General features: G+C 39.8%; 1 protein-coding gene and 1 long non-coding RNA gene across 2 annotated transcripts; both read left to right on the top strand.

Moving 5' to 3' along the window:
* Positions 1–280: 280 nt before the first annotated feature.
* On the top strand, positions 281–2615 carry LOC137464587 (uncharacterized). The gene is made up of 2 exons (XR_010994294.1): positions 281–550; positions 2363–2615. It is a non-coding gene; the product is annotated as an uncharacterized lncRNA (long non-coding RNA).
* A 3466-nt stretch (positions 2616–6081) lies between these two features.
* ZNF475 (zinc finger protein 475) lies at positions 6082–16675 on the top strand. Its single transcript, XM_068175874.1, has 3 exons — positions 6082–6582; positions 13159–13339; positions 16518–16675. The coding sequence occupies exons 1-3, from the start codon at positions 6550–6552 to the stop codon at positions 16667–16669; spliced, it is 366 nt and encodes a 121-aa protein (XP_068031975.1). The 5' UTR covers positions 6082–6549; the 3' UTR covers positions 16670–16675.
* Positions 16676–27428: the final 10753 nt, after the last annotated feature.

A 27428-nucleotide genomic window follows, 5' to 3' on the forward strand; every position in this document is an offset into this window, starting at 1 on the left:
TGTCAGAACACAATGGCTTGTTAATTTGGCCTGTTTGGTTTTGAATATTCTTGTCTTGTCCTCCTGTCTGGTTGCATGCACTTTAAACAAAGACATAACCACCACCCAGTGGGCTGCAGATCACATGGGGAAAAAGGTGTATGTGCACCTGATCCTGTTAGAACAAGCTGCACACTTGGATGTTTCTGAATGTGCATTGCTCCTGAGACATTTAAGCCAGGCTGCTGTGATACTAGGTGTTAGAGACTAACAAAGACTTGAAGCTGACAAAACTTGAGGTATATGCCAATATTTCTATGTTTGGAGCTTGCGAGTGTTTTCTTGAGAGAGGAGGATGCATAAAGACATGGATCATGCTCAGCTGTGAAAAGATGAAGCATGTTGACATAGTAAACTTAGGATTTTCTACATCTCAGTGGTATTTATTTCCATAAAATAATAGATTATTCTTTTCACATGACTGAACGAAATTTTTAGTCTCTAGGACTAACTAAAGGAGATTCCTTCAACCAGAAACTGTGGAGAGAATGTAGTCCTGAACTGGAAAAATGTGAGGTTTTTAATATGTGGTTAATTTGCTAAAAATATTGTTGGAAACATGAAAGCGTTTTTTCCTTTTATCTTGCAGTAAAAAACAGATCTAACAGTAAGATATTACATATTGTCCAAGATTTTTGTCCAGTTTATGTTTCAGTACTTTGTCTTAATGGATTTCTAAAATGATTTGTAATTGAGCAATATAAAACTTTTAGCACAAGAAAAAATAAAGCTCAAGATGCTGGTATAATTTCATTTGCTTTCCCTTAAAGAATAATGGAAAGCCTCGTAGAAAACATTTTATTTGGAAAGAGCCTGAAGCAATGCTTTCTGGCACTCAACAGAGGGTGTCAGTTTGGTCCTTTCTGACACCTCTTTTATATGTAAATATGAAGAGAACCCATGAAAGTAGAGAAAAAAGACTTACTTTTATCTTGACTGTAAAGTTAGGGATCAGCCTTAGAAAATCCTGTGACTGGACGTATTTAGTATTGGGGTGCTAGAAAATCTAAATTTAATTTTCTTATTTTTCAGACTTGCTGTGTTATGCTTGGCAGATCACTTATTTAATCTCTCTATATCTTATATCCTCTTATACTGAGTTTTCTCCTTTATCTGTTTACACAGTTCAGCCCAAACTGAAAAACAAGGATCTCTGGGTGCCCTTGTAGTACAAGAAGCTTTTGCTTGTTGCTTCTCACTTAGAGCTATTTAAGACATTTCCAATTTATATAAAAGTAAAATTAGATATTACAGGTAAAATCTTTTATTTTAGGATATTTGTGAATTTAATCCAATGGACATAAATCCCCCTTATTAAATGACCCACATGACAATGTGGTGTCACAAACAGAAAGCTTATGGTTCCAAGCACTGCATGAAGGACAGGCAGAATAAGTATACAACATTGAGTGTAGTATTGGAGAAAGGGAAAACAAAGGGAAAACTCAGAGTGAAGTGGGGTTTTACGTAAACGAGGGTGCACACAACCAAGAGTTCTTGAATCCAAGATAATGAATGAACCAGTTCCTTTGTGCAAGCTAAAATTAGTCTATTCTTTTTTTGGCACTGATAATCTATCTGTAGCTGAGCTTCTGCCAGGCTTTTGTATTTGCCACCATTTTGGACCCATATGTTTTCCTTTTCATTTATGTATCTCTGTAGCCTTTCATCCTCTCCCTCAAGCAGATCAGCCTATGCAGACATTCTCATAACTCTGTTATGCGAGTCCTGATTTTTGTAAGCATTCTGCAATTATAGATGACCTCTCCAAAGAGCCTCTTGGATTTAAGCCACTGTCACCTGGAGTAAGTACTCCATATAAATCCTTTTTAGCTTTATCAAGCACTTTAAAAAAACCCAGCAAAGTAATTGGTTCCCACTGCTTACTTTGCTTGTTTATGGTCTTCCTGGAAATTGTCTCTGCTTTGAGATGAAGCCAAGCATGTCCAAGGGGATTTTTTTTGAAATTGTCTCTGCTTTTAGATGGAGTCAAACATGTCTAAGAGGTTCTTGGGGTATTTTTGACATGTAAGCTTGAAAACTCTGTGTTTATTTGGTGCAAGGATTTATCTTTCTGTGCTAGCAGATTAGAACAGTGACAGTAAACCAGCCATATAGATTAAATAGAATTTACAGTCTGATACAGCTACACACAGAAAGGCTGTGATACCAGTCAGCCTCCATAAACTGTACAAAAACAGATTCCCCAAATTCTCACAGCTGTTCCTGTATTGTGTGCGTTGAATAAGCATGGTTATGTCCTGGTAGCAGGAAGCTTCATGCAGTGTGTTCTTCCATAAGGTAAACTCTGTTTTTGTTATAGGTGGGAGGTCTCCATGTGGAATTCTAGCTAAGTCAAAAGCAGTAGTGTTGTGGATTCATTAGAAACAGCCAGTTTAATCCCCCAGCTAACATGAGTATGTTTTTTTCAATTCAGTCAAGGAATCCAGGCTTATAAAATGACTTTATAATGGTTTTTGAGGAATTGTTTACATGAGAGAATCAAGAGAGATGAAAAACAGAGAGGGTCTCTTTTCAGAAATGGGCTGCATACAGGAAATAGGAAACGTATGTGTCAACTTTGCTTCGAAGTTCCAACACTGACATGAAACAAAACATAACAATGGCTGTTTCAGGGAAGAAGTTTCTACTTCTATAGATTGAATCACACATGGCGGCTAAGAGAAGGCAGCGTAAATGAAGCATTGTTAATAATGCTGTTGTTGCAATTTCTGGTGTGGTTAATTATGCTATTGTTGCTCTTGTTGCAATAATGTTATGGTTGCAATTGATCAGGTGAAGTTTAAAAACTGTATGCAAGAGTTCCCGTTCTCACTTCAGGACAAGAGAATGATAGATGTATTGAGCTGTTTGCGCTCTCATCATTCTGTTCTATTTTGGTTAGACTAAAGCTCTTATTCTGATTCTAAACTAGCCATAGTATTTAATTTGCTTTTAATTTCATTGAATTTCTCCACTAGCTGTAAGTGACCTGTCACTGCAGTTCATTAAATTGTTAAGTGTTGTCCTCATTGGAATTGCAGAGGAGAAAAATGTTTTCCCATAGCTCTATGCAATGATCAACTGTACCTTCCCACTTTATTAAAACATATTGCAATGTTTTAAAAAGAAAAACATAAGAAATTTTTATGTTTTGAATTGTTAAATCGCAGTCCTGATTTACTTCCACATCTTTATCACTGAGCTTGGGAGAAGATTTGAACTACTCGTATGCCTTTTCATTTCACACTGAATTTATAGGAAGTTTCCAAATAATTACAGTGAACTTGGCAGGAATAAATGTAGACCAAATGGTGTAATCCCCACAAGGAAGCATAATTCTCTTATGAAGTATTTACAATAGCAATCTTGGAAATCCAACAATAGGTTATATTGTTAATAGATTGTTTATAGCATCTTTTATTGACTGATTCATTCCTAATGGCAACAGATTTAGTCACCTAACATTCTTCATATGGCCGGCAGTTCAGTGTTCACTGTTGCTTTAAGAATCCTCTCAGGTATGAGAAAGTTTCTTTTTGACATAAATCAATAAATAGGACCTTGGAAAGTTCAGAAGTTCCCTGAAATGTTACTGAACTTTCTGATGCTCTCGTCCCGTGACCTGCCAATAACCCTTATCTTCCCTGCCTTCATGACCCTTTAATGTTTCCCTGGCTCTCCATTCCCTTCATCCTCAGAAAGGGCTTGGCTATTTCCCAACTTGGATTCATCCAACAGGCCACCCTCCTTGGAAACTCTCCCAGTCTTTCAAACAGCAACAGTACAGCAGTCTAAATACTAGTGTGCACATTTAAATTTCACATACTGCTGAACCTGTTATTTTGATATCTGAACTAAAAATTCAGGTGTTATAGTTCTGTGTAACCATGAGTGTATATTATGCTGATACACCTGATAGCTTCAGACATGAGAGGATACTACAGCCACACACTTTACCCTGTTTTCCAGCTTACTGCAGTTATCTAATACAGTTTTGGATGAGAGGTTAACTTTGAATACGCCAAGTATAATGGTCCTCAAAAATTTTATTTTTAACAGCTAGCTACAACATACTTGCTCACAGATTTCTTCCAGTACAAATCACAGACTGGGTCTGATGGTCTTCATATTTTCCGGTTTGCCTGCAAATAAATACAAGCTTCACAGGAATTTTCTGTAAAATAAGAAAGTATCCCAAGTGTCCCAGAAATATGCAGCTTTGTGAGTATTTAAGCAAGTAGTGTCAATGCAGCAATCTAAACATTTTTATGTGCCTGGCAAAAGGATGACTACTCACATGAACCTGGTGACAACTTGTTTTTTCACTGTTGTCCCTGTACTTAAAATACCTCCTAGAATATTTGTAAGAGACTAGAATGAGCTCAGTTGCTTCTCAGTGGCACAGACAAAGTTTAAGTTTGTCATCTCAAAAGTCATGACAAAACTGTGTCATTGCAGTTGGGTATAGTAAAAGTCAACCCAAGGGTTTAGAGGTGGGGCAGATAAGGGTGAAAAGGCTGTTGAGTGGGAACAAAGTCTTCAATGGTGACATGGCAAAAAAGCAGTAAAAATATCCAGGTTGGATGGTTGCAACAGAGGAAGTGAACCAAGACACCAAGACAGCCAGTGTGGATATGTTTGTGTGTTAGGAATCCCCCACAAATCTGGAAGGATTGAGATAAAGTCTGGAATATTCAGTAAGGGCAAGATGACTTTAGCCAGATATTTCTTCTGTTACAGATAAAGTAGACTGTCCTTGGCAGTTACCTATCTATGCGAGGTGATAGTTTGGTTTTTTATTTTTCCATGCAATTAAAACAATAGCCTCTGCCGTACATGTGTACAGTCTGAATTATATTTTTTAATCCTTGGAGGACCAGCCCAAATTTCTGTAAGCAATGAACATTTAAGGGATAAATCACAAATTTATCTGTTTACAGGGGTAGACTGGACATTGAAAAACTGAAAAGTATCTAGTAATATCTGGAGACTAAACAAATTCAGTGCCCTTTCTGTCTCATCCAGCATGTACTTCAGCCCCCAAAGCACCTCAGTAAGCCTTATTAAGAAGCCTGCTCCATTTCATTAATAACACTCTTGTACTGGGAGAATCAAGACTGGTCAGAGAATTTGAGACACCACAAGTTCTGAATTTAGGGGCCTAATAATCTTCTTCAACCAATAGATTGACTGGGGACACTTTCCTTTCTGACTGTTCCTTTGTAGATTGGATATTGACATCTCTCTGCTGAGGGACTTTTTCTTATGTCTCTGGAGACAGGGAGATAATGTTTAAGTATCAACTTTGAAGGCTTATAAATTGAAGAATTACCAGTTCTATCAGTAACTGAAAATAAAGCATATTGGTTATACACCAAACCACTTGCATGTCATCAGTTTCAGTTTGTGCAAACACATCTTATTTCATGTCCTTCACAATTTTACAATCCTCTGGGACCAGAATTTCAGATTTACATTGTTCAGTTAATCACTACGGATAAGAATATATTTGATGTTCTTTATCTGCTATTTAAAAATATAACAGATTAGTAAGGTTAATTATGCCTTGCAATAAACCAGTGGTTGATAACCTTAACTAGAGAGAACACGTTTATTAATTTAAACTAATTTCATTTGTTTCCGGTTCATGTAAGAACAAAAGACAAAAGGAAAACACACAGAAACCCTCTTTCTCTACTGAAACAGCCATAAGATTCAGTGTTCCAGCTTCAAAGTCCCTAGTATATTTTGGCTCATGAAGATGGATTAAGAAGATGTAGAATCATTCTGAATAACAGACTTTCCCAAGCTCTTTATGCGTAGGAGAGAGAGAAGTTTCCTGAAATGTGATACCCTTCATGGAAACAAATGTCAGGAAAAACAATGTGAAGAAAACTTGTAGTGTTCTATCAAGTGCTGAAGCAGCCCCTATTATTATCTCTAGCACCTTGCCTTTAGAGCAGGTTTCATGATCTTATGTGCCAGATCTTCCCAGAATTTTTCCCAAAGTAGTACATCTAGAAGCTGCATCTCAGAAAAGGCACTGCAATAATATCACAACAATCAGGTTCTTCAGACATGTCTCAAACACCCTTCCCAATAAGACCTCCCTTCAGGGTATGCTATATCTGTGGCAGAGAATTTGGCTCACAATCTATTGCTATACATGAACCTTAGTGCCTAGAGAAGTGGTGTATTGAGAACAATCAACTACCAAAGCACCTTAAAAGGCCAGAGCCCAGGAAACCTGGGGTCCGTGCTGGTTCTGGTTCCTATACACTTACAGATGAAAATGAAGCAGCTTATTACTGTGCTCAAGCCCAGCTGGTGCCCTGTAGAAACTGTGGCCGAACCTTTTTTCCTGAGCGTCTCCCCGTGCATGAAAGGTGTTGCAAAGGAAATGGCAGCGGTGCGAGGGTACCAAGCGCTACCACTAGTAAATTTGGTAAAGCACCAAGATCTGGACCTGGCTCAGCAAGGGGTGATCCATCTAAGCCCCATCAAAGAATGAGCAAGGCTGCACCAGCTATATCAGACCAGGTAAACTGCTAAGCATGTGCTGTATGAAAGGGTGTGCAATGCATCTTGATGCTTGGCACTCCAGGGGAGACTGGCTTGCCATCAAATTTAAAATCACTTTTCTTCAGAAGGGCCTTTTAGCTCCATGCAAATTTTTCTCTGCTAAATAGAGGATAAAGAAAAGGGATTTACTGGGAAGGGAATAAGGGAAACTACTTATTCCTATTTATTTGATTTTCCTTTTGAATGGGAGTAGTTGGGTTCTCTGTTATCCCTTAAGAGTTACATCCCCAAGAGGGACCATTGCTTGATTTAGTTCCCTAGGAGAGTCTATTGAGCAGATTAGGCAGGGTTGGGATGTCATATGTTTTAGGAGATGTTAGGTATTTTTATTTAGTTACCATGAAATGCAATGTTTCATTGTCCTGCAAGCATCCAGCACTTGAAAACATGATTTTCATATTTTACTGTTATTCTTAACCTTGGCATGCAAGATGAGTTTACTGAGGACTGCATGTTCAAAGGCAGCAGTTCTGGGTATAACAACAACAAAATAAATAAGACTGCACATTTTTTTCCACTGAATTTGATTCAGGATCCAAGAATAAAGAAGCTGATTCACATTATCCAAAAGCTACACAGAGTTTTGGAAAATTGGATATTTTTTCTGCATTTGTTACTGCACAAGCTGTCTTTTGGCCAGGAGTTTTGTAAGATAGTTGTCTAAATTTAGGCCCAGTGTCCAAATTAAATGGCCTTTTTATTTATTTTTTTTCCAAATGCAGGCTGGAATCCTAATTGCCTACATTACTTTTGAAAATGGGATTTAGGTCTCTCGGTCGCCAAAGGAATGCAACGCTATGCAGACCATTTCTTAAGATGCTTTAGAAGGCAAAGTGTGTAACATGTTAGTTTACCAGCTGCTGAGTAAAATTAAGATAATAGCACTACCCTAGCTCACGAGACTAAAGCCTTCATGAGTCCTTTTTTTTATTATGGTATATGAGGCCACTAATTGATATATTTTGGCAAATATATTTATTATGCTATATGAGGCCGCTGATTGATATATTTTGGAAAATTGATATATATTTGGCAAATTTGCTTTTATCAGCAAATTTTACATTATCCACAAAGAGTTCAAAGTGCAGCACAGCTGCCTTTATAGTTGTAGGAAAAGTGATGCTGTTTACACTATATTGTGCTCTTTCCCAAAGAACTGTCATTGCTCTAAAGGTGATTGTTCAATGAAAGGCATGGGTGTGAAGCAGAGAGTTTAATCTATCACACATAACTCTGTAGATTATAAAAGAGAAGGAGAGGGCAGTTTTCTATAATTATTATCCCATAAAATAAAGTTTAGAGTGTGCTTTGGCACTGACAGTGACTCTGTAAAAAATGTTACCCTCTTGCACAACATATCTGCTCCCTTTGTGGATTCACTCACATCTGCTGACTTGTTGAACAACAACATTATTGCCACTTTTTACTTCTGTGAGCTCTGCAGAGCCAAAATGAAATCTGTTCAAATTGGTTCCTCCTTCTGTGTGAACAACAGGTTTCCTCATTTACTTCAAGCAGTTACAGTTCATCAGTTGCAGCAGAACTAATCAGGCTGTACAGCTTGCAGTTTGTAATTGACTTTGAGGGACTTCATTATTAACAGTGACTTTCAAGAAGAGATGATGGATTTTACATCTCTGAGGTCTATTCTTTAGTACAGAATTATGGATTAAAGGCAGAGATGGGATGGGAAGATTGAAAGAAATATCCTGTGATGCAAGGGGTTCTTCAGGACTTGCAGACAGCTTATAAGAAGCTGTCAAAGTAAGCCACTTTCCTGTAGATTTAAATTATCTGTGAGAGAATCTTCATTTCCAGTTGAACATTTTGAAAGGTCCACACATTGAAGGGTATGGAAAAGCACTAAGCTTATGGAATAACTGCAGATTAATTATGAACAGGGACAAGGTCTATGTCTCCACTAAAGTCTTCCTCTTTTTCCAGCATATGGTTTTCATTTTGCTCACCTTACCAACTACTCAGCTGCTTATTAATACTGTTAAAAAATAGTGCTTCACTAGTGGTTGAGTGAAATGGCTACTGTTCTGGTCCTGGCTGGAAAGCATTTGGGGCAGTCCCTGTCTCATCTAACAGACTCACTGTGACAGTGAATTGTTTAAGTACTTGCTTAAAGTCCTGATTCAATAGCAATAACTGAAAAAAACCACCCAGCCCTTATGCATTTAAGAGAATTAGTGCTACTATTAAATACATTTATGCAATGAAAGATGCCCTAAATGAAAAATCTGGATTTTCCTCATTTTCAAAATAAAGTTCTGATTGATTTAGTGGTATACCATGTAAAGTGCATTTTAACTTTACAACTGCAAGCACTTCTCCCTGTATGCCTCTTCCTGTATGCCCTGGAGTTCTCTCCCCTTTAGCAAGTGTGGCATCACCTAGGCCAGTATCATTGCTGACAGACTCTTACTTTGTTCTGTATTAAATGTCTTTAGAGGTGGAGGCTGAACAGCCTCTGTAAGCTGTCTCTCCAAGTGCCTGTCTTCATTCTCAGAATCAATGAAGACATCTGAGTTAATCACGTCTGGCTGTGTAGAATAACAGCCTGTGCTTAGAGACTCTCAAGGGTCACATCAGCTCAGAAATTCTGCTTTGGATTCTGCTGTGATACCCCAATGTAAGTGGTGTCTGCAGTTACTGAAACTCATACTTGCACTAAAACAGAGTCTGTGTTCTATTGTTTCATAGACAAAAATATGTGATACATGTAAGTGAGCATCAGTAGCTTGCCGTGCGTATATGAGTTATGGGGTTTTTGACAATAGATAATGCTGATCTTAAAAGCCTATTAGATGGTGCTGCCATCTGCTGTTTTCTTCTTATCTGGTTAACTACCTAAAAAGATTTCACTGATCTTCCTTTGCTGAATTGTAATGCATTTCAACACAGTGTAAGTCTTGAAAATTTGTGTAGCAAAAGCTTTGATGTTGTACTTTGCTCTAGCATAAAGCCATGTAGCATCTTGGTAAAGGGAAGGCTTCTTCAGGTGCAGCATAATTCTAATGAAGGTGGAAAGTCAATTATGAGCTTTTTTTTGCCGCATTGCAGTGGTGTTGAATACCTTCCTAGGAGAATACTGACAAATAAATTTGCAAATACAGAAAGTTAGATGAGAATGGACAGTGAATGGACGGTTTGAATGAAACTTACTGAGTATTATCATTGGGAATGACTGAGTGTCCTTCCTTTGCTTGTACATGGATGTGCTATTCATTGTACTGACATACTCAATTTAAAAAGAAAGCATATCAGGAGCAAAATGGGATATTTCACATTTCCAGTGGAGTGATATTTTTAATTGTATGCATAATCTTGCAGAATTACCTTGCTGTTCAAGGCATATAACCCTAACATGAGTGCTATTGTAGGCTGTGAAGTGCAGCTTTGGACAGTCATGAGACCCATACTATACCTTGTCCATGATCCGTATGCAAAATGCATTTTACTTGGCAGAGAAGAATGTGTGAAAAGGGTTGCTTTCATAGAATAGAATGCTGCTGCTAAGTGCTTGCACCATCCTTTTCCTGAGCCTCTAATCCATGGGCAATTCAAGTCTATGACAAGCTCCATCCTACAGCAGGATGCCCCCCCTCTTCCCATTAAAATAAATGGATAATTAAATAAGAAGGGAAGAGGTGTGTGCAGTCCTGGGTGATAAATATTTATGTAGGAAAGTTTGGGATTCAGTCTTATTGTGTGTACTTAAGAAGAAATAAAAGGCTTTGTGCAGTATGGAAGGATTTGACCTCATGTAACACCATAACAGCAGCCTGGGGCTAACCTTAAGTAATGTCAGGTCTATTGAAAATACATAGTTGCATAGCCCTCTGAACTAAATAACTTCATTCATAGTCACGCAGACATACTTAGCAGTCTTGGAGTAAAAAAGAAAATACTGAGACACCAGAGGAAAGCCTAACTACACTGTTAGGTATTTGTAGGTATTTTTATAACACATATCCTCAGGAACAGACCTTAACTACAACCCTTTTTGAAAGTTAAAAACAAAGCAGTGAACAGACAGCCTAGCCACTGGCCTCTGAGTAGTTTGGGTTGGAAAATTGTGGTGTTTCCAAAAATAGTTTAGTTTTAAACTGCAGGCCTCCAGATGTTACATTTGGGATAGGCACACTGAAAACAAAAAGAAATGAAGGGTAAATATCATCATCTGTAGAAATTCCAAGTAAAGCTTATAATATCTTGGATTCCACAGTTAAAAAAGAAAAATCTGTTACTACCAATTGTTAGGCTAATCTCTTTCAGGTCTTAAACATTTGTGCAGAGAAGAATTTGTGTATATAATTGTATGTGTGGTGATGGGTCAATCTCAGTATTTTTCTGGAATAAAAATAATTCTATCCTAAGAGTGATCTGATTTCTTTTAATTAATTTTGCTTCCTCTGTTGTTTCTGTACCATTTTTAATTGTAGAAATTGCAAAAGGCAGACATTTCTACTTGAAAAGATTTCTGCATTTGTACTAGGATTTCTTTTTCTTACTCTGTTACCATATGAAGAGTCCCTACAATCTGAATATAAATCAAATTTCTCTTTCCTAGTTTGCAGCCAATAAGTAACCATTTAAATGAATAGCAGGAACCCAGCTAATGGGAAAGTGTGTTCCCAGTGATTTTACACATAGCATTTTTTAAGAAACCATTTCTAAAATAGTCTAACCATACCCACAGCAGGCATGCACACTAAAAAGAATTCTCTGACCTCAGGAGTTTAGATTGTAGTATCCTTATCTAAAGCTCTCTAGAGTCTACAAATAAATGTATAGTGTCTTCAGAAGACTTTGTATCTGGACTCAGAGTCTTACTTTAAAATCAGACAAGTTCTAGCTCACAACTTGAAGTAAAGAAGTAGGTGAAATTTGATAAATAAAAGTTATGTTTTTAAAATAGCTGTGGCTGTATTCATCTAAAAAATAGGAGAAGAAGGCTGTATTTTTATATATATTAGAAAATATGCTTATATAAAATACTGTGTTATCAAAGATAGCAAGGAAATTCCATTTGTAAGTCAAGAGGATGAAAATGTCCTTGGAGAGCCTGTCTTTGGATGTTATGTTTCAAGACACTGTGAGAACTTTCCAGATGAAGTCCAACTTTTCCCAGAAAAAATACACTTTATAGAGTAGTATTTCTTTCATGTAAGTGAGATTACATGTGTGATACAGGAAGGCAATCTTATGCAGATTGTTCACTTATGACATTTTCAGACTGTAACATAAATACGAGAAGAGCTGCCCAGAATTTTGTGAACACATTGATGGGCTGACAGAAAGAGTCATAAATACGGGAACAGGTCGTGCTTTGTCTTACACAGCAGCAGAGGAAAAAATGAAACCCCCACCACTCTTGTTTGAGTGAGAAAGGTTTCCTGTATTTGGTCTGGCATGGCTGTCCGTCTAACTTGAGGAGGGCAGGGAATAGCTCATCTCTTACTGGTATTCTGCAGTCAGAAGTTCCGGAAGTGCTGGCAGTTGTGAGTCCCATCCGTGTGCCTCAAAGTTCTTCTCTACAGCATGTTTTTATCCTACTTCCTGAGCACGGCTGGTACTGACACCACGCCTAGCCCAAGACGTGCCTAAGGACACAGCTGAGTCCATAATCTGCAATACCACAGTAATTATACATTTTTCAGCCTTAGATTATGTATTTCTGAGGTTTGGGGTTGAGGAATCTTTTTCTTCTGTTGTTGAGCTGTTTTCCTCTGAGAACAAAAGCAGATCTTCAGTGTGAAAACAATGACTTGCTTAGACTCCAGTTCTGCCCTTGCTGCAGTCACTGGCAAGGTTCACACTAAGGCCTTTGGGATAAACAAACAGCAGTTCCTATTTTGCCCCTCATCCTGAAATATCTTGGCTTGGTTTTAATATTTGAAGGCCAAGAATTCCACCAGCTAACTGATCTGTGTCAAAAGTTGGGTAAAGAACCACAATCATCTCTTGGGAGACCTGCCCTCACTGTCCAGCTTAAGAGAGATACTAAGGCTTTAGTATCACAGCACTTTGAGCTGTGTTCTGGTAGAAGATGGAGTCATTCTGTTATTGTACTAGAAATCAAGAGTTCAGCTTATGAAGCATTTGTTGCTGCTTTCCATTTTATATCTGCTTGGTAAGTAAAAAATTATTTCAACCATTTAAGGTGGATGCTGCATTGCAACCTGATGAAGCAGAGATGTTGTTTCTGCATGTGATTTACCATTTTCATGAACTTGAAGGTATGAAAATAGAAGAAATGAAACTTAACACGGCTAAATATAGATTAGTCACACACATCAGTCAGACCAGCATCTGCAGAAGAAACCCTCCTGTTCCAGGTGCCCACTTAATGATGCACAATCTCTTACAAGCCTCAGGACTGATTCCAAACAAAACTAGACTGAAAAAAACAGTTACACAGATTTCACAGATAAAACATTCCTTATCTATATGATTGCTTTCATACAAAGTCATTCTGATTCAAAATGAACATTGAAAACAATATTTCTTCATGGTTATTTGCAGGCAAAAGTGATAAGACAGCCACCAACAGTGATTTGCTACATATGTGGCCATGAGTATGGAACAAAATTTATTAGTATACATGAGCCACAATGCCTGAAAAAATGGCACCAGGAGAATAACAACCTCCCCAAGCACTTGAGAAGGCCAGAACCCAAAAAACCTGAAGTCAGAACCATGCAAGGTAAGCTACAAATTAAGAGAGATGAGCAAAAAAGTGGGAGGAATTAAAAAAGATATTTTAAAGCAATAGGTAAACAGTTTGCAAGTATTTTGTTCTCCAGTTTACTGTCAAGATCTAGTTTTAAGCTTCTTTCTTTTACAGAAAGAAAACATAATAAAGTCTTGAAAGTAAAAGTAGTCATTATCCATGGAACATGGCTCCTATGACATTCCCCTCTATGTGCCAATGTGTCCTGAATCAAAACACAAATAGATTAGCAATCTGCTTCACAGCTACACTACTACTTTTTGACTTCTTTTAACACAGGATTGTCTTAAAACGAGCAAAAACATCCAATAATAATGTGCAGACACGACACAGAATCATTAAAATAAAATACCCTCAGGCAACATTGGTGTAGGTACTTCAGCCAGATTCTTCTACAGGCAACAGCCCATATTGATCCCTTTTTATTTACAAGTCGGAGAAGTTTTCATTGTGAGACACTGTAATATAAACACAGTGGAGAAAAATACATATGTAGTACAAAGCAAACAATTAATTTTTGCCAATTTTACATGTTTGTGCTGTGGGTTCTGTTTTCTAAGATTCCACTTCTTCAAATAAATGACCACTGATGATCCCCAGCATCCCCAGAGATGGGCTTTCATCTGTGTCTGAGGGTTGTATATTCACTCTAGGATGAAAAGGAATTCCTATCTATGCTTTGCCTGGAAGCTGTTCCCAGGACTTCCCATTCCCACATAAGTTATTTCACCTTTCTTGCATGGTTGTTTTCCCTGGCCCTGCCAGCTGGTCTGAGCTACTTTGGGCCAAGTTTGGACCACTTCCTCAGAGGCATTTAATTCACACACACATTTTTTTTTATATTCCCCACAATTTCCCTCAGCTTCCCATAATGTCTGGAAAAGCAGACAAAGTCTCCTACAACTCTCTTGTGAAAGAGTCATACACTAGATCAGTTTACAGCAGTACAAAGAAATATGTCCTCAGAAGACATGCAGAAGAGAGCAGGATCACTGAGAACACTAACCAGATGTTCAAAATAATAATCAAAGTTGAAGTAATATAAAATCGGAACTTGGTTAACAGATGCCAAGTGGCATAGTTGAATCTGCAGTAATAGATGTGTTCAAAAGACATCTTCATTGTATTTGCCTTTTTAGATGTTAATCATTTTTTAATTATTATGCATTGTGTGGTAAAATGGAGAAAATGAGAATTCCATGTGAAAGAGGGGGTTGCAAAAAGGCAAATCAGGTTATTTTGAAATACACTATTCTTGTTTTGTAGGAGTGAAAGCAGACAGCCACTCTTTGAGAGAACAATCTAGCAGAAGGCTCCCAGATATGAATCAGAAAGTTGTCTCATTTACTCAATGAGTCATATCAGGTGCCTCCAATCTCCTATGAGGTGCTGTGTGCCCATGGTGCCTCTGGGGACACTGACCTGCTTCCAGCATGTGTCCCTAAATGCCTGATGATGCAAGCCTGATCAGTTCTGTAGCTTGAGCTAAAATTGTTGTTCCCCCTGCAGCTGCCTCATATTCCTGGCCTTGAGAAAATAATCTCAGTGTTATTCTTTTTCCATAAGTCTTACTCTTGATCATGTGGTAAATACTATAACTGACCTTCAGACCACATGCATGTACTGCATGTCTCACAATTTCTCAGCTCAGGGGGGAGGGATTACCCTGATGTTGAATGAAACAGAAAATGTTCAAAAAAAGCTCAGAAATATTAACTGCTTACATAAAACTTTTTATAACTTACATAAATCTTTTTCTGAAAACTCAAGTGTCACAGGAAAACAACCACTGCCCTCATTACACAGTGTTTTGTTTATGGAATGCCTAACACATGCCTGCAAGGAGAAAGTCATCTCTCTTTCTCCCTCTCCTTTTTATTTTTTTAATATTCCATAAACTTTCCAAAGTACAGAAAATACACATTCATTTCCTGTAAGCAAAGGGGATATTTGTCTCAGCCAAGAAAAGAAACACCACTTGGTTGCTCTTCTAACAAAAAGAACATTAGGAACAGGCATATTAAGAGATCTAAGGCTTATTGTGGTTATGTGAACCATTGGATATGAATCATATTAAAATTGTATGGGCCTTTAATGAACAGCTCTATCATGTGCCAATGACAGAAACCATGGAATATTTTTAAATGCAAAAATCCTTTTCTTTCAAAAAATGTCCATTGCTAACAGTTCGAAGAAAAAAACCAGATTTTCAAATGTTTTTCTATATTGTCATACCAAATAAGAAGGGTGAAGCAAATACATCTTCAATTTGAGCCATGTGGTTTTTTTTTCTGCATGCACTTCATATCCTTAAGATCTAAATCCAGGTATTAAGCAACCTGCCTGGCCTTTTTGCAAATCAGTTTGAAACAACACTTTGTGAAAATCCATTTCAAAAGGAAAGTCCATTTCAAGATGAAAGTAAACAAGATTTTTTTTTTACCCAAATTAAATCTTGAAAACACATCTGCATGTTTGGAGAATACTCCTGATTTTTCAGAGCAGTCATTCTTCCTGAAGTGGAAAATAACTGAGGGTAAGGCTGGATTAGTGTTTAGATGATAATAAATGCATCAGTGCAATGACCTCACAGGAAGTTGTGGCTTTAAAGTACTGTAGTTTTTGTCTGTAAGGTTTTTGGCTTATCTAAGTTTTACTCCACTTTTTAGTATAACTTACATAGACTCTAACAGGAAGAAAATTGGGCCCCTTGTCCAGAGCAGTACAAAGAGTATATTCTCAAGTACAGTATGTTCCCCCCTATAACCATGGTCAGATAACACATGCTTGTTAAACAGAGCTTGAAGCAAAGCCAAAAAGTGATTTTTCTGATAATAGTAGGTATGCAAAGTTGTTAATAATTAGCTGAGAATGCAGATCATAAAACACAGCATGATGTTTTCTCTGTACTCTCATACAATACAAAATGATTCAGTTTGAAGTTAATTCAATTCAACCCTTGGGACAAAAACCAGAGTATTTTTAATATACTTTTTACTCTTTTGCTTCTTTCTTTTCTTTTTCATTTGCAAAAGCAATATGGTTTGGTTAAACTGAAAGGCTCAGTCAACAGGTATTTCCTGAAAATATTTTCCATAAAGAGTTGAATGTGGGTCTCCAGAATGAAAGCTGATACTTTCTAATTTTCCAGCCAAAGGTTTCTATGATCTTGCTGCTTTAAATGAGGCTGCCTGGACCAGCGCCCAAGCTCAGCTAGTTCCATGTGATATTTGTGGGTGTACTTTTCTTCCAGACAGACTGATCGTCCACCAGAGGTCCTGTAAACCGAAACCTGCAAAGTGAAGTGCATGTCTGCTCACACATACAGAGACAGATACACACACTTCCTAAGCTAAATAAAGTGTGTGTGTGTGTGTGTGTGCGTGCGCGTGCACGAATACACACACACGCACCCATGCCTTTCATACAAACCATGAGAGAAATAAAATTCATCTGGAGAGACATGGTCACCAAAACTTTAATGTGTAATGATATCATGTGCTCCAAAAATCTCTGGAATAAAAATCAGGAGTTGCTACTAAAGTGTAAAGTCAAATACTGAAAATTACTTCATTGAAAACAAAATTTTGCTTCTCCTCTGTCAAAGACTCTCTGGTTGGCCTAAGGACTTTTCACTGAACTTGACTAACCAGAGAAACCAAGTAGCTCCTTTAAATTTGATCATTTTTGTTTGAGTTTTCCAGGTTTTTTTGGGTTTTTTGTTTGGAGCACTCCAGTGTTCACATCAGTATGTAACTGCATCTCATTAAGTCCTTGACTGCTTCATGAGAAGTGAAACTGTCCAATGTAAAGGGATCCAGTTGTGTGGTAGAAGCAGACCTGGGCTTTTTTTAGAAAAACACCCAGAAGTGCCCTCTTTTTGTTTAAGAATGATACTGACCATATGATTTATCCCCAGCTCAGTAAACTCATCATGTCAAAAAAATTCTAAGTCAGGGAAGCACATCTTGGTCATCTTTCTTTGTAAAAGAAAACATTTTAATGCCAAGACAAAATGAGCATGATGTGCCAAATGGCTGGCATAAAGTACCACCCTGCCCTCTGTACCAAATGTGGCCATAACAGAGAGCCAATGCTGGCTGGAAGACTGGGTATTATACAAGAAAGACATGGGGAAGGTGTTTGAAGGTGCTATTTAGAAAAATGCTGTTACATTATTTAGAGGAATGAGTGCCGAATACATTGGTATAGGAATAGGCTAAACACATGAAGGAAGTAATACTCCCTTTTACAAGGTACAGCAGAGAGCAATTATTATTTTACTTACTCTGAAGAATTTTATTAAGTAGTGAGGTTATTCAAAAGGTATGACATAATCCAGTACAAGTTGTGAACTAGCACTCTAGGCTTCCTGATACCATGAAAGAAACTATACCTCATGTATGGGCTTAAGGTCTAGAGTTGTCTGTTATGTATTATGTGATTGATGTGACTTCTCTCAAAGCATTCACACTTACTATTGTACTTGCAAATCAGAGGAAGCGAGTGCTTTCATACACACTAAGATGAAATATGGGTACCAACAACTTTTCTTTTCCAAGCAATCAAGCTGTGTGATTTGTGGAGTAAGTGAAACAAGAAGTACTATCTTTGTTCTGTTATTAGAGAAACGCTCCTGGCTCCAGCCCTGGTAGGCTGTTAATTCAGACGGGAGAAGTACCAGCATTCTTTGGTGAAAATAATTTCCAAAACAATCAGTGGTACCTCAGCAGCCCTTTCATCTTTGGAATGAGGATTGTATAGTCTGAAGATAGATATCTTCAGGAGTCAAAGGTTCAGTTTCTGTTCTACAGAACAAAGCTGTGTAAACCCTGCAGATCTGTTCTTAGTGTCTCCGGCATAAGAAGAGGTGCTGTCAGAGCTGGACCAGTGCCACCCCTCCTCCTTTTGGCTGGGAGAAGGCATGTGGCCTGAGAACAGAAGCCCCCACAGGACATCATGTGCCTGACCTCTCCCCAGACACACAGGAGGCTGCCCAGGGTCTGAGTCCTTTTCCATTAAAAGTTCTGTGGATGAGGGGGAACAACCAAGGGGAACTTGTTTAGCTTGGCTGAATGGGACGTATACATGCGGGTTAGGGAAGTTTTTAATTCTTAGTGGGAAATCATTTTCAAAGAGAGCTCTAAAACAATTCATTTGTTGGTTGTTTAAGAATGTTCCTGTCATTTCTAAAGACTCTGTTAATTCACTAGGTTTTTGGGACTCAGGGAAAAAAATCTATGTTCTGCAAACAGAGGGAAAGTTAAAGGTTGCTAAGTTCTACCCCCTTTTTTATTTAATTTATGATGCAGTTTCTCCTGATTTGACAAGGAAGTGAGTTTTCTCAGAAAGTTGGGGTCAAACCAATCAGTGGTCAGATTTGAATATTGACACCTGGTGTGACCACTGAAGACATGGGCATGCCTCTGAAAATGGGGTTAAAAGCAGAGAATTCCCTGGGGAACTCTCCCTTTTGATTCCAGTCAGGGAAGAGTGCAGACCTCCCCTGCCCAGCCACAGGCTGGGTGGGGGAGGGGAAGCCATGCAGCCTAGGAGAGGTAGGCCAGGGGATGAAGGGACTGGAACCAGGCCAGATGGAAGGGTGGAGAATATCTAAGATGACTTTGTTCTCCCCACCTCAGAGGGAGAGAAAGAGACAGAGAGCCTGAAGGCACCTGGAAATTTGATATTGTACCAGCAGTATGCCCGGCAGAGGAGAAAGTGAAGTGGTGGGGGTAGGGGGAGGCTGCCCAGCTGTGGAAGTTGGAGTTCTGGGCAGTCAAGATTTCAACCATCCTGGGAGCCTGAGACTTTTAACCCCTTCTTAAAGCAGGGACTAATAAAAAGAAGGTGAGCTGGACAGGAACAAACGCAGATCCGAACCAATGTGGCTAATCATACGTTCTCCGTTTATTGTTTATACGACAGCAGTTTATATACACTTCTAGATAGTTTACAATTGTGAGCACACTCTCATTGGCAAGCTAACATTGTTTGTCTTTGTCTTAAGGTGGCCAAAGTTTCACACTGCAGACCTATACTAATTCACACCTAGATAGCTCAGTACACTGTGTTATACCTTTACATAATTTCTGACTGTGCCACAAACTTATTCCTAACTGCACCATAGGCTTCAAGGCCTCACCAAGGCCCATATCTGAGGCCTAGGCTGGGGTAGCTCAACCTTCACTCTAAATATACAGATCGTGACCTCTTTCTCTCAGAAATTCTTCTACAATTCCCCTCCCCCTTTTTTTTTTTTGAGCTACCCAGACTGATTCAAAGGCGTGGCTAGTTATTTTCTGTACGCAATGTAATAAACATGGTATAAAGACTAGAATAAGTAAGAAAAATTACAATATTAAAATGAACTAAATCTATGATCCAACCAGTAAAACCTAAAGAATTGAGCCAGCTGGCAAACGGAGAGTCTACAACAATGAGTGTCTTCATATTGTTCTTCAGTTGCATTAACCATTTATAGATTGACTGAGAGTGGTCAGACAAATTCATGCAACACATGCCTTCAAATTCTTCACACCCATGTCCTTGTGCTAAAAGAAGAAAATCAATGGCAGCTCTGTTTTCCAGAACTGCATGACGAATGTTATCTACATCCGTGGCAAGCTCAGTTAACATTTTAGATGTAATATTAATTTGCTCTCCTGTCCAGCAGGCCAGGGCTTTCAATTGTGTGAGAGCTTGCACTGAAGTAACTCCTGGGGAGAAAATTGAGGATAGTATTATAGATGTGCGCCCCCAAAAGTGATACTCGGTCATCACAATTGGGGTCTAGTTGGAGAGCACTCCGTTTGGCTCGTTGAGGCTTCTGAGGCAATCCTAATACTTGATGGATAGTGGGAGCAAACAGTGTTAATTTACCAATATAACATGGACCTCCCAAAGCTTTTCAAGGCACTGCAGATCAGGCTTGATCCCCACAAATGAGGAAAATTCCTGGTGGCAGTTTTTTTGCTACACTTTTCGATGATATCATGGATTGGGTCCAATTATTACAATATTCTGAATAGTTATAATATAATTGGGATCTGGGACATAACCAAGTGTTGCCATCAGTTGGCTGGTTTTCTTTTTGTGTTGGTTTCATAGCATGAGGTCCAAATATCAAACAGTAATTTCCTGGGACAGAGCCCAAAAGATTGAATTCTTGGGGTGGGATACTAACAACTTTAAGATTTTGCACAACTGCAGCAGCTTGCGCTCCCAGAACACTTTTTGGATCTATTTTGGCCTGGGTCCAAGTTTTGAATTCTGTCGTGGAACCCAGTGGAACTCCAGTTAAACACGTACGAAAAGGACTGGATGGTGTGGTTAAAGACAGGCAGAATGAATCCTGCCCAGTTTGTTTGGCCCAAGTGACCCACATATTTTTTCTCTTGTCAACATCAAGGATTCCAGATACTTCAGTTACAAAAACACTACTTAATAGAAACACTGTGACCCACTACATATTTTTCTCATTCTTGATGGCCCCGTTTAACATGAAAAAAGCAAACTTATTTCTAAACTTAATTCTAAATACAAACTATAACTTATACTAAACTTCATATTATGCATATGATTATCTAACTTAATTTCTAATACTCTAAAAAATTAATTTTAATCAGAACTGGACTTGTTGTGGGATGTTCCAGGTAAATCGTTGTCGTCAGCGTTGTTATCACTGTTGTCTGGAATCTCTGCCTGTGGACACACACGGGTAAATCTGCTTGGCACCCAAACTGGACCAGTACCTGTTGAGACACACATATAACCTCTACCATTAAACAACACAGGACTTGGCCCTTGCCATTCACCTGTTTGCATGTCCTTGTGATACACATAAAGTCCTGGAATTGCTTGTGGTCTTCCCTCTTTCACTGCTTGGTGGTGTATTACAACTACAGGTTCTTCTCTACCTTCTGCTAAACACAAGTAATTTAGGGTAAACAATACTTTCAACAATCAGTTAAATACATCAATCTCATCATTCTGCTTTTGTTTTGCTAGATATTCTTTCAGGGTATGATTTGCTCTCTCTACAATAACTTGACCTGTAGAGGAGTGAGGGATTCCTGTGGTATGTTTCACCCCCGACTTCTGCATAAATGTAGCAATTTGTTGACTGACATAAGATGGAGCATTGTCAGTCTTAATTTCTACAGGTACACCCATAACTGCAAAGCAGGCAAACAAATGCCTTTTCACATGGAGAGCTTTTTCCCGTCTGTGCTATTGCCCAAATGAACTTTGAGTAGGTATCTACAGTGACATGGACATATTTCAGCCTACCAAACTCTGGAACATGAGTGACATCCATCTGCCACAACTCCAAAGCTTTCAGTCCCCTTGGATTTGTGCCAAGTCCAAAGTCAGGCCTTGAGCATCATTCAGGGGGATCTGAAATTGTCAGTGCGTGACTCTCGCATTGAATAGGTAAAAACACGCATTCTAGCAGAATCGCTGCTGAACCAGGTTGGGACTCCCCCTTTTTCTTTTGCCATTGAAAAACAATGGCAAGTGGACAGGCATCACTTTTGGAGAGGAACAGTGACATCTCCAACCATGTTGTAATCAGAATACTGTGGTATGCCTTAACATAATTTCTGACTGTGCCACAAACTTATTCCTAACTGCACCATAGGCCTCAAGGCCTCACCAAGGCCTATATCTGAGGCCTAGGCTGGGGTAGCTCAACCTTCACTTTAAATATACAGATCGTGACCTCTTTCTCTCAGAAGTTCTTCTACACCTTCTTGGACAATGAAAGCTTTGTAGAACATGAATCCTTCTTGATCTGAAAGAGAAGAGAGACAGCCTGGGACCTGAGATGTTAGAAGAAGAAATCCTAGGTAGGAGGAGATGATGGAGTGGCTTTTGGCTGGACTTTTCTTGTATAGCCATAGACTGAACCAATTCTCCTGCAACACAGAGACTGCATTTTTAGGGGGATGCAATGACTTGAGCCAAGAGAGTGGCCTGCTTCAGTGATTGCATGTGCTCTTAAGAGTGGGTGAGAGTGACCGGCTGCAGTGATGCCAGGAGAGTGACAGGAGTGGAGTGAACAGAAGAAGATGAGGATGGTGTAGTGGTGCCCTCAGTCTTCAGGGAAGTAGAATATCTCTGTTCTTGAGACCCTTGGCCCCAGGGGAGGAGAAAAAGGGGAGCACTGTTGTCCCAAAATGAGAAACTGTTGTTCTTTAGTCCTTGGCAAAGCATCCTTAAAAGAAACCTTGTGAGCAGTCTTGGTCCATGCACAGTAGTGGGAGCACTGTACATGGAAGGAAGATGTCATGCTGACAGATTTTCTCCAGGTGGTGCCATGTGTGACATGGAAACACCAGAGGTTGCAATTATGTTTGCTATGGTGGTGGGGGGGGGGTCTATGGTACAAGAGAGACTCCTGTCTCCCTTGATGGACTGAGTATTGATTATCTGAGGGGTGGTAACTTAATCAGGAATCCAGGGTTTTTGTCTCACTGTGTTTTGTTGGAAATCAGGTGGGGGGAGGAGGAATGTTTTAGAAGGTTTCCATTCTGAATTCTGTGTGTGTCTTTTATTATAGCTGTAAGTTAATAAAGTTTTTTTCTTTATTTCTAAGCTTGAGCCTGCTCTGGTCTGCTCTCACAGCACTCATTTAGGGAAGGTGTATTTTCATAGAGGTACTGGCTTTGTACTACCATCAAACCATGACACAGTTCAAAGTTTATATTTGAACCCCGCTTCCCAGTTCTTGTGTTCCTCCCTCCATGCTCTTAATCCCTCTGTCCTGCAGAGCGGGACAGGAGATGGAAACTGCCTATGGGTCCAGTGAACCACCCGCCTTCTGCCATCTCCCCTCCCTTTCCATTCCCTACCCAAGACAGTGTTGGCCAGGCTGTTTTGTGTCCTACCCTAATCCAGGCTCCAGCATCCCTTATTCCTTTTCTTTCTTACCACCCTTCACCAAATGGCAGTGGCCCCATAGGGGGAACTACCATCTTGAGTGACTCTCTCCCACTGCCCTCCCTGTTTCCCATCCCTCCATTGAGTTCCTCCCCTATGACATGTGACACCCCCATGTCAGGCACCACACCTGCATTGGAAGCCTCCCCTTCTGCCAAGAAACCCCTTTCCATCGAGGGTCCCACTTCCCCTCATACCCCTGACCCAGCCTCTTCTGGTCACCCAGTTTCCAGAACTGGAAATGACACTGACTGGAAGGCAGCCACCTTGGCTACTGACAGCCCACACCACCAGGCCGTGCCAGTCAGCCAATGATCACAGCCTTCTGCCAAGCCATATCCATGCTCTTCAGAGGAGGAGGGTGAAGGTTCATCTGATTATGAGGATGAGCCTGATGACCATTGGCAGAAAGTGCAGAGGCAAACAGTCAAGGAATAGGACTGGACAATGGCTGCTAAAATCCAAGCAGCTCCAGTGCGGTACCAGAGGGGAGCTTATCCCAAGTGGGAGTCTTATCCTATGGGGAGATGAAAGAACTTTGCAAAACAGCCAAGGATTTTGGAAGAGGGTCACCTTATTTTAACAAAGTGCCACATGATTTAAAACATATAATGTCTGTCCTACTTTCTCACACCGAATACATCTCATGGGAGGGAGTATGGAAAAGGCAACTTTCAAAACTCATAAAAGACTATGCAAATGAGGAGGGGTGAGCACGCCTTACCTTAGAGCACTTACCTGGGGAAGGGGACTACTCTAAGCCTGAAGATCAGGCCATTGACCCTCCCCAGGCTGTCGTGGAAGACATCCAAATTGCTGCAAAAACTGCTCTAATCCAAACACCTGATGGAGTGACCTCCAACCTTGGCTTCACAGACATTCAGCAAGGGCCAGAAGAAAATCCCCTGGACAGCTTTACAGTTACAGAGCAAGACTTGATCCCAGACATACTGGAATTTTCCCTGAGATTTTCCCAAGGAAACCATAAACCAGTTTGATAAACTGTATCTATGTTGCCCATCAGTGACAAGGCATGGAGACATAATAGCCATTTTCAACAAGTTTACCCCCATTAAAAGACCTTTCAACTGCTGTTGCTTTTGTTCACAGGCTAACCCCTGTCCCCAGAAGTCAAGACCACCTATGACCAGGAGGCCTCTGCATATGGCTGCCATGAAAGGATTATGGATGCTCCTCACTGTGCTGCATGCCCTTAGCTGGGTGATTCCACAAGCAGCCACAAGATTTGGGTCACCCTCACCATTTGGGTCACCCACACTGAAACAAGATAGCATATGCTTGTCAATGGGAAACGATGACAATCCCATTTCTACATGCCTAGTAGGGTTACCTATGGATAAATGGCCAGTAACTGTGAATGCCATCCATGGAAAGTAAGGTAGCTCTCCCAGCAACACCTACAAGAAGCCTAGCCCAGCAGATACCTGGGACACCTGGACCGAGAGACTTGAGCATGCACCAGAGGAACCCCAAGAATTAGATCTATTTGGATCCTCAGAAATTAATTACTGTTTTTATTATAAGCCCAGATGGGAAGAATGGGCCAGCAGAATGGTCAGACCTGATGAAAAAAGAGCAATTGTTGGACAAAATGTCACTCCCCATCATTCAGTTTATAAAAGTGGAAAGAATTGGTGTAATTACACATTTCCCATTATCTCCTGGTCCAGCCTGCATCCCAAAAAGTTACCTAAGGGTGTGTTTCTTCTCTGCGGAGACTGAGGATTGCCTGGGATTCCATCCCGCCTTCAGGGGGGTCCCTGTAGTCTTGGGCGGCTCGCTATCCTGACCCCTGACATTACCCTGATTCAAGTTTGGAAGAGTCAATTGGTCCACAAAAGGAGATCGCTTAATGAATTTGATGAAAATTGTGATAGCCAAATTACAAATTGGAGCAAAGTAAGAGAGTCACAGGCTCCTTTTTTTTACCTTGGATGGCTGCTGCTAAAGCTCTTGGAGAATTAAATCCTTTAGGGTGTTGGCTTAGCAAGCAGTCCAACGCTACTTTGATCCCATTAAGCGGCCTGCTTGAAGATGCCAAGACCATCTGGCATGCTACCTTGCAGAACAGAGCAGCCATTGACTACCTGCTGCTCGCCTATGGACATGGCTGTCAAGAATTCGTGGGCATGTGTTGTTTCAATCTATCCTCACACAGTGAGTCTATTCATCACAGCATCCAGTTTCTAGAAGATCAAGTAAAGAAGATCCAAGCAGAAAGTGGCGGAGACTGGACTGATGAACTCCTTGGTGGTTGGGGGCTCATGGTTTGGCTCTTGTCATTAGTTAAAACTCTTTTGAGGGCTACAATTGTTATTGTCACTGCGTTAGTTATGTTTCCCTATTTTGTAGGCTCTTCGCGAAGGTCTGTGACAGAGGCTTTTTTTAGTAAGAAAAAAAAAAGGGGGAGTTGTGGAGGCCCAAGGACCACTTACTAAAATCATCCCTCAACCTTGGAAAAGTTTCAGTAAGTAATGCATCCTAAGGTTACTGCGAGAGAAGCCTCTTTTCCACAGGCCTTTATGTTCATATATTAATCCCTCCGAGTTCTGTTGTCCCACTGGCCCCTTGGCTCTGACCACTCCTGTTCAGCCCCATTTCTATGTATATCCTCTAGAAAGTTCTCCATTCCCTGAATCCCCTTTGGTCCTGTTTTACTGAATTTCTTCATCCTGTCAATCCCCAGTGGCTCTCCCTGTCCCTAATCCCTCCTTTGCACCATTTTGCCCTACTCCCATTGGGTCCTAACTCTCTGGACTGCCTCTCTTATATAATCCTGGACCGTGAAGCCATCCTGGTTCTTGTCCCTGGACTATATTTGAAGCTGTATCCTGATTTTCAATAAACCAGCATTAGGATTTTCAAACAAGAACCCATCCCAACATCATCCTTCATCAGCCTTCTAATGGTTTCATGTCCGTGAACACATGGTCTGCCTGGGGACCTGCTTGTACCGTGTTGCTACAACTAGTGGTTGTCTCTTGGGTAGGTATTCAGGAATTCAAAGTTAGCAAACAAAAAGAAGAAACAGAAAGATGCATATCTTTTTAAAATGGTGCCATCTCTCCAAGAATGTGGGCCCTCCCATGTGAAACATGTAAATAACAAGGCTTCTTAAGGTAAGAGTGTTTGAATTGGGTTAGGATTTGTACCTGTTTGGAAGCTTAATCAGAGTGCCAAATCAGATTGTGATAAGGAGGTATTTACAGCAGCAGTGAGAGATCTCTGGACAAAAAAATTTTAAGATACAGTCTCAAATGGAAGATAAGCTGCCAGTCTCATCAGAAAGAGGAGATTGATTTCAAAACAATTAAGTGCTTTGCCTTCCCTGCTTTCTCTGGCACCTTAAAGGGAAAAAGATTTACCTAAGCTAGTTCGTAGCCCTTGTAAATCTAAATAGTTAGGAAACTGGCTGTTTCAGGTTAGTTTCACACTTTATTGTTGTAATACATCCAATTCAAAACAAGTCATACTTACTGCTATTTATATCAGGTTTAAAGGCTGGAAAGATGCAAAATAAAGGCTCTGCCAGATAAAACTTGTGATAAATGCAGATTTCCAAGACCTCTTTCTCCAGTCTACTCACTCTTCATAACAAATGCTGGTTTGTTAGCCACCATAGCTTTCCCTGTAGCTGTTTTTCTCCCTGTCTCTCCTGCTCTACCATTTAGGCGTATTTGATGCATTCAGACAGAGGTATCTTCTCTGAATACCTCTTGGAGAATAGTTAAACTTCTCAGTGTATTGCTATGAGGCTGCAAAATGTGTGCAGCGTGAAAAAAGCCAGAGTCAGAAACATGGATCACACACTACACTCCATGTTACAAAGCTGTAATCTGGATACATTGAAATAATACAGCAGAGCCACATGGAGGGATTTTAATCCCTTAATATGAAATATTTACATTTTATCACTCAGAAGATAAGATGTAGAAGGAGTATGCATCTTGAAAAACACAGTTGTGGCTACGAGAATAAAGAGGCTCAGTCTGTTCAGCTTCTCAAAGACAAGACAGAGAGGCTGTTTGATCTGTCATGCATGCCATATTTCAGCTCTGAATTTTCATAAACCAAGTACAATGGTAGAAGTGAGCAC

Source organism: Anomalospiza imberbis, chromosome Z (assembly GCF_031753505.1).
Source record: "Anomalospiza imberbis isolate Cuckoo-Finch-1a 21T00152 chromosome Z, ASM3175350v1, whole genome shotgun sequence".
NCBI classification, from domain to species: domain Eukaryota; kingdom Metazoa; phylum Chordata; class Aves; order Passeriformes; family Viduidae; genus Anomalospiza; species Anomalospiza imberbis.